The 6,955-nt window shown below is 38.5% G+C and overlaps 2 protein-coding genes across 2 annotated transcripts; one reads left to right on the plus strand and one right to left on the minus strand.

Moving 5' to 3' along the window:
• The first annotated feature begins 340 nt into the window (after window positions 1-340).
• Window positions 341-2,940, plus strand: LOC126782336 (protein WALLS ARE THIN 1). Its single transcript, XM_050507556.1, has 6 exons — window positions 341-602; window positions 705-767; window positions 884-1,000; window positions 1,131-1,584; window positions 1,926-2,077; window positions 2,403-2,940. Exons 1-6 carry the CDS (start codon window positions 385-387, stop codon window positions 2,602-2,604), a joined length of 1,206 nt encoding a protein of 401 aa, XP_050363513.1. The 5' UTR covers window positions 341-384; the 3' UTR covers window positions 2,605-2,940.
• A 1,479-nt stretch (window positions 2,941-4,419) lies between these two features.
• Window positions 4,420-6,655, minus strand: LOC126782334 (protein NRT1/ PTR FAMILY 8.1-like). Its single transcript, XM_050507554.1, has 5 exons — window positions 6,554-6,655; window positions 6,356-6,464; window positions 6,036-6,253; window positions 5,368-5,927; window positions 4,420-5,245 (listed from the first exon to the last, which is right to left on the minus strand). Exons 1-5 carry the CDS (start codon window positions 6,653-6,655, stop codon window positions 4,420-4,422), a joined length of 1,815 nt encoding a protein of 604 aa, XP_050363511.1.
• Window positions 6,656-6,955: the final 300 nt, after the last annotated feature.

The raw sequence follows: 6,955 nt of genomic DNA on the forward strand, positions 1-6,955 counted from the left end.
GTCTGTGATTTACTCATGTATGATAGAGATTTATACTAAAACGGTTAGAGATGCTCACAAATCTGTATGTTAAATTCTTTAATTCAAATTAGGTAATGTATAATAGTGTGGAGCGCGATTGATTAGGGTTGTCTTGTCAGCCGGGAGTGACTGATATTTGAAAGAAGTGAGTAGGAATATATGTGTATGTGGGAGACAGCCAAAAACATATGAAGGCTAGCAACAGTTGACATTACTTATTTTCAGGGCCCTTGTAGGGTCAGCACCTATACCTTCAGTCTTCACATCCTTCTGTATTTATACCCTCTAATTCTCACCCTAACTCATCATCCATCACTCTTCCTCATCTTTAAAGTTTAATCGATCTCACTCATTCGAAAAAAAATGGCCGAACCAGGTGGCTCTGACAAGAGGGTGTGGTGCTCGGTGCCTGAGAAGTTTCAGCTTCATGGAGCCATGCTGGCCTTGCAGTTCGGCTATGCCGGTTTCCATGTCGTCTCTAGATTTGCTCTCAATATGGGGATTTCTAAGCTTGTCTTTCCGGTTTACCGGAACATCATCGCTTTGCTTCTCCTTCTCCCCTTTGCCTATTTTCTGGAAAAGTACGTAGCTACAACTCTCCTTTTGCGTATTCTTAAAATTAGCATAATTTTACAATATTATGTGATTAGAAATTAACAGTCTTCTTGATCTGTGATTATCAGGAAGGACAGGCCTCCGATCAATCTCAACTTTCTCGTTCAGTTCTTTTGCCTTGCGCTTATTGGGTATGAGAAAAGAAAAATACACATTCGGACGCCAAAGAGAGCCTTTTTGTACGAGTAAATTAGTTTCTGCTAATTAGATTAATTAATTGACTGATGAGATTTTTGTTGCTAAACAGAATAACAGCAAACCAAGGATTCTACTTGCTGGGATTAGACAACACATCACCCACCTTTGCTTCCGCTATCCAAAACTCCGTTCCAGCCATTACCTTTCTCATGGCAGCCTTACTCAGGTATGTTAATTAAGCCACAATCAATTAGTTTCCTTTTTTTAATTTCTAAAAAAAAAAAATTTCCTTTTTTCTTTTTCCCGTTTTGCTCATATCCCAAATTAATTTGTTTGTAACTTGCCAATACATACAGAATCGAGAAAGTAAGACTAGACCGCAAGGATGGCATTGCAAAGGTTGCCGGAACTATTTTCTGTGTGGCCGGAGCATCAGTGATTACTCTATACAAAGGGCCGGCCATATACAGCCCAACAAAACCACTGGAGACAATGTTTATGAGCAGTGCTTCATCATCAATGACATCAATGTCGAGCTTTACTACTAGCGCCATGTCAGTACTTGGTGATGCAAAGGGTAAGAGCTGGACTCTCGGTTGCCTTTATTTGATCGGCCATTGTCTCTCGTGGTCCGGCTGGCTCGTCCTGCAAGCACCGGTTCTCAAAAAATACCCGGCCCGGCTCTCTGTCACCTCCTACACCTGCTTCTTTGGTCTTATTCAGTTCATCATAATCGCTGCGGTTTTCGAGAGAGACGCTCAGGCTTGGATCTTCCACAATGGTGGAGAAGTCTTCAGCATCTTATATGCGGTCAGTACTATAGAAATCTATCTCTCAATCTCCTTGATATACTTTGTCGATCGAAATCGTTTATCTCTCTCATGGCGTCTAGCTCTTTGTGTCATTTTCTGAGTTAGTTAGGGGAGTTTGTCAGATCACAAAGATCGTCGTTCAACTCTATTCTCACGAACAAAAGGGGTGCCTTGTTCCTGTGCGAGCCAGTAGTTTCTAGGCTCCCTGATATTTCTGAGAAAGAGAAAAATGTTTCTGTGGAGTAGCAATAATGCAGGATGGAGGGTGGTGGGTGTCGAAAGTGAGATGATGATGATAGATAGTGATTCACTAACTCGCAGTTTTGAATTAATCTGCAGGGAGTGGTTGCGTCAGGGATCGCATTCGCTGTACAGATATGGTGCATCGACAGAGGGGGCCCTGTTTTCGTTGCTGTATATCAACCTGTTCAGACTCTCGTTGTCGCTATTATGGCCTCAGTCGCTTTAGGCGAGGAGTTCTATTTGGGAGGGTAAGCCCTAACCATGTAGTCCCGGCTCCATTCATAAAATCATATTCCATCATTCTCCTAGCTAGCTAGCCCTTATTGCCTCCATATTCATGAAGCAAAATCCCAGTTGTAGGATTACAAGCCTACACACACATCCAGACCCATATGTTTTGATCCATATTCATAGAGTAATAATGCACACACGCGCACGCCCTTCTTAAAAGAAACAAAGAGTTAAATCAAACATCAATTAGTACAGTGAATCAGGGCTTGGAAGTTGAGCAAATGTTCATATATACATGCATATTGATGGTAATAATATTGGATGGTAATTTTGGTCGTACAGGATCATCGGAGCGGTGCTGATCATAGTTGGACTGTACGCTGTGTTGTGGGGTAAAAGCGAAGAAAGAAAGTTTGCTGCGGCCAGCTTAAGAGTTCCGATTCAATCGACTCTTAGTGATAATGTGCACTCAAACAACAGGAAAAGCCAAACCAAGACGTCCCTCACTCAACCACTCATTCCTCCTTCCACAGAAAATGTCTGATTCATCCATGCCGGTCACCTCGTTCTTAAATCTTTTAATTGACGACATGCAGCTTTTGTCCTTCAAGAAAAGGAGGAGGAACTCAAAAGAAGTACCAGTACTACAGTAGCTTATATATGATATGTTCAGTGTGTAATGAAGGTGTTCTTCCTTTCTTTTGTTGCTTTTGCACTTTTACTCAATCGTTTTCTTAGTCGGGGAGGGAGGGGAAATCAAAGAGGAGATCTGAGGGGATCAGTATCATGATCATTGTCAGCTATGTGGACCACAGAGAATGCTTTAATATTATGTTAGGTGTATGGTTTGATCTACAAAAAGGCATTGTCTACATTGTGTTTATGTATCCCAAATCGTCCAATGTCAAGCATTTTTTGTTCTTTGGAATAATAGCTCGGTTTTCTTAACAAGGGTTGAAATAATAGCATTTTTTAATAATAGATTGGAAAAATTCTATGATACACTAATGAAAATTATTATGACCTCGAAATCCTATGGGCGTCATTGCGGGTGGGATCAGAGATTAACATACATCGGTGCATAATAAACAAATCCATAAGAAATATTATTTTAAATTAAAAATAAAATTATATCTTGTTGATCAAACAATTTAAATTAGTATAATTGTTTTTATTATTTTAATCATTTTTTATTTTTCATCACAATAATGCTTCTAAAATATAATTTAAAATTTAAAATTTAAGAAAATATAATTGAAATATGTGTATGCTGTATGCACGCTCATATATATATATATATGTATATAATATATTTATTTTTAAATTTTAGATGATGTAATATAATTAAAACATATAAGATAAAACTTTTAGTAAAATTCTTTTAGTCTTTTTCTGAAATTTAAATGTAAGATAACAAATATTATTTTTCTTAAAATATACATATCTTAATTAATATCATATTTAATATAATTATGTTGATGTTAATCTTTTTTAGTGACAAATATGTAAAGATTCATAACTTTTTTATTTAATTAATTTATGTTTATAATTAATTAATGAATATAATTAATTAATACAATTACGATATAAACACCACACACAAACACACACACATATATCTATATATTTCAAGCATACTTTGTATATATCTATTACATTTTGAAAGTATTTTGAAAAAATAAATGATATAAAAAAGAACTATAATTTTGTTTATAATAATTTAGAGCCGTTGATTAACAAGGATAAAATTGTTTTTTTTATTCAAAAATGAAATTTGTGATTATTGTTATTACTGACATAACAAGGTGACGTGCATGACACGTGGGATTGTGGCGCCGGATATGCCGTCATATTACGCTATAACATTTTCCATATATATACCCTATTAGTCAATTACATTTCGTTTAACAAATGAGAAAAGATTTGGGTTGAACTAATTCTAAACCTTTTGACCTTTTCGGCTCGGGTAAAAGTTTATTGTGACAAAATCGTAGGTAAGATTCCTTATATGATTGTGGTTTTGAGCTCAATATCACATCGTCAATTAAAGAGTATGTTAAGATATTCTATATTTGCTCCATAATTATAACATTGGAAACTTTATTCAAAGCATGCATTTCTATTATGATGTAGATTTTCTTTTAATGATGTGAATGACATCCATAATACACAGTCCATCCATCTAGGAAAAAGAAAGACACAAGACTTATGGAAAAGAATTTTATATTCATAAGAATGTGTAACTATAGTATAAACCTCAAATGCATAAAAATAACAACAACTTACATGCAGAGAAACTTACATTCAATACATGAAACAGGTTAAAAATCCCCCCCCCCTTCAAAGTTCAAACTCATGATCAGTTGTCCACATCTTCCCCGTCTCTCACACTTGTGCCGTTCCCACGTTTGCCTCTATAACGCCGTGAAACCAACAGATACACCAAGAAATTCAGGGCATTAATGCCCGTCAATATCCAATAGAAATAATCAAGCCTGCTCTGATTAAGAGTACCTCTCAACCACCCTTTTTTATCTCCACCAGTTGCACTCTCTATGATCTTAACGAGCGCCGTGCTTAACCAACTCCCTATTCCTATCTCACTCAGGAACATTGCACTACTTATACTTCTCGTACCATCCGTAGCTTCGTCGTAGAAAAACTCTAACTGGCCAACGTACGTGAAAACCTCAGCGGCACCGATTAGAAAGAACTGTGGAAGTAACCAGAAAACACTCATGCTAAACGGCTTTGAGTAGTGGTCTCGACGCTTCTTCTCTACTAAAGCGGCTGAAGCCAGAGCAAAGATGGAGATGAAGAGCCCGACACCCATTCTTTGCAACGATGTTATGCCACGGTGGTGGCCTGTCCGCGTACGTATGATCGGAACCATCCATTTTTCATAGATAGGAACGAGAATGAGGGCGTTGATGGCGCTGAAGATGGGGACAGAACCCGGAGGGATTTCGAAGTTGGGACCAAGTTTGCGGTTCATTACGGCAGCTTGGCTGATGAAAAAGGTTGAGAGCTGAGCGAAGGAGATGGAGAGAGCTATGGTTGATGCCCATATAGGGAGGACTCTAACGAAGCATTTAAATTCTTCAACTTGTGTCACTGTGCAAAGCCACCAACGAGTCTTTTGGATGTCCTCTAGGTCTGTTATAACAGCTGCTTTGTCCAGAAATCTGAAAGTATGCAAATATTAGATATAGAGCTACAGTTACTAAATTATACTGTAAAATATATAACTCGATATATATAGTGAAAGTGTATGTTTCATTTAGTTAAATATGAGTACGTAAGTTACCTGTATTGTGTAGTATGAGGTAGCTTTCGCGCACCCACGATATCAGACTCCACGGTCCTGACCTCGTATAATGCTGCTTGGCTTCCAACTTCAACACCTCTAGAATGGTTCCTTAATGAGACAACGATGACCTGAATAAACCTGGTAAAAGGGCTGCCCATTGGTTTTTGGTAACGATACTTGGGAATTCCGGCAGCTAAGATGACAACTGAGCAAACCATTGCAGCTGTTGGGATCGCAAAACCCCAAGTCCAACCCTTATTGTCTTGTATGTAAACGAGTAGTGTAATCCCCAAGAGTGCACCCATGTTTATGCCAAAGAAGAACCAGTTGAAGAATGAGTATTTCTTTTGGACTTCATCAAAATCAGCCTCATCGAATTGATCAGCCCCGAAAGACGAGACGCATGGTTTGATGCCACCGGTTCCGAGGGCTATGAGGCCGAGTGCAGCGTACAGGAACAATGTTTGGCCGTCGGTTGCTTTGTTGCATGGTCTTGCCGTGCATGGACCGGGACGTAAGCTGTCCACGGAGGCTGACACAGTCAACAAAACCATTCCCTGTAAAATGGAAAGAGTACGTTTAATTAGGCCCATGACGATAAGTCCTCATGCTTATATGTATGAGAACGGAGCCAAGCCCAACGAAGTTCAAAAAGATTTAGTTACCACTGCGTAAATACAAGAGAAAATAATGATGGTTTTGAAGCGGCCTAAGTAAGCATCAGCCAGAAAAGCTCCAAAAAGAGTGAGAACGTATGCAGCTCCGATCCAATCTGTTACATGAGTCGCTGCATTCGGTAACGATTGTTGCATCTCAAACACAAAGTATGCCACCATGTTCACTGCAATCGCGAAAAAAGCGAGCCTCTCTGCTACCTCATTCACTGCAATGATGCAAATTATGCAAAAATCAGTTGATGAAATGTTCACAATATTAAGGTGAACTTGCAACAAATCCTATTAACTAACTAATTAAAGATAAGTACCGATGATAAACGGAGAGGCCTTCCACCCTCCAGTTGTTTCTTTGTTCGCAACATTTCCGCGAAAGTCCACGCATCCATTGCTCACCAGACTAGTTGATAGGCTTCCTTCCTACGTAGTTGAACATGTGAAATTTCTATTCAAGTGATCTATGAATAACTCCGATTATAAGAAAATGGTAGATGTAAACTTACTATTACCTTCTTATTATCTTCACTATAATCTGGTCCAAACTTCTCCATCGACGGCTGAATGAAGGATTTATCATAGAGGTCAGCAGCAGCAGTAGCAGGTTTCTCCATTGAGGCTCAAGTTATCAGAAGTTTGAGTTTCAGGCTATGATGCTACATGCAAGATATAAGTAGCTCATCTCCGTTTTGTGTAAGAACCAATATTTAAGAGGATCGAATTTGATCGCTGTCATTGCGTAAGAAAGGTTTAGTATTTGAGTTTATATGACTTGGACGTTTACGCAGTATTTGACAAGCAAGTTTGGACTGTAATTTGTGTTTTTAAGTCTTTCTAGTGGGCGGCAGAGAAGAGGGCATGATTTAATAGCCAGAGTATGAGGGCTATGAGCTAACAAAATACTTCAGAATAAG

Source organism: Argentina anserina, chromosome 2 (assembly GCF_933775445.1).
Source record: "Argentina anserina chromosome 2, drPotAnse1.1, whole genome shotgun sequence".
NCBI classification, from domain to species: domain Eukaryota; kingdom Viridiplantae; phylum Streptophyta; class Magnoliopsida; order Rosales; family Rosaceae; genus Argentina; species Argentina anserina.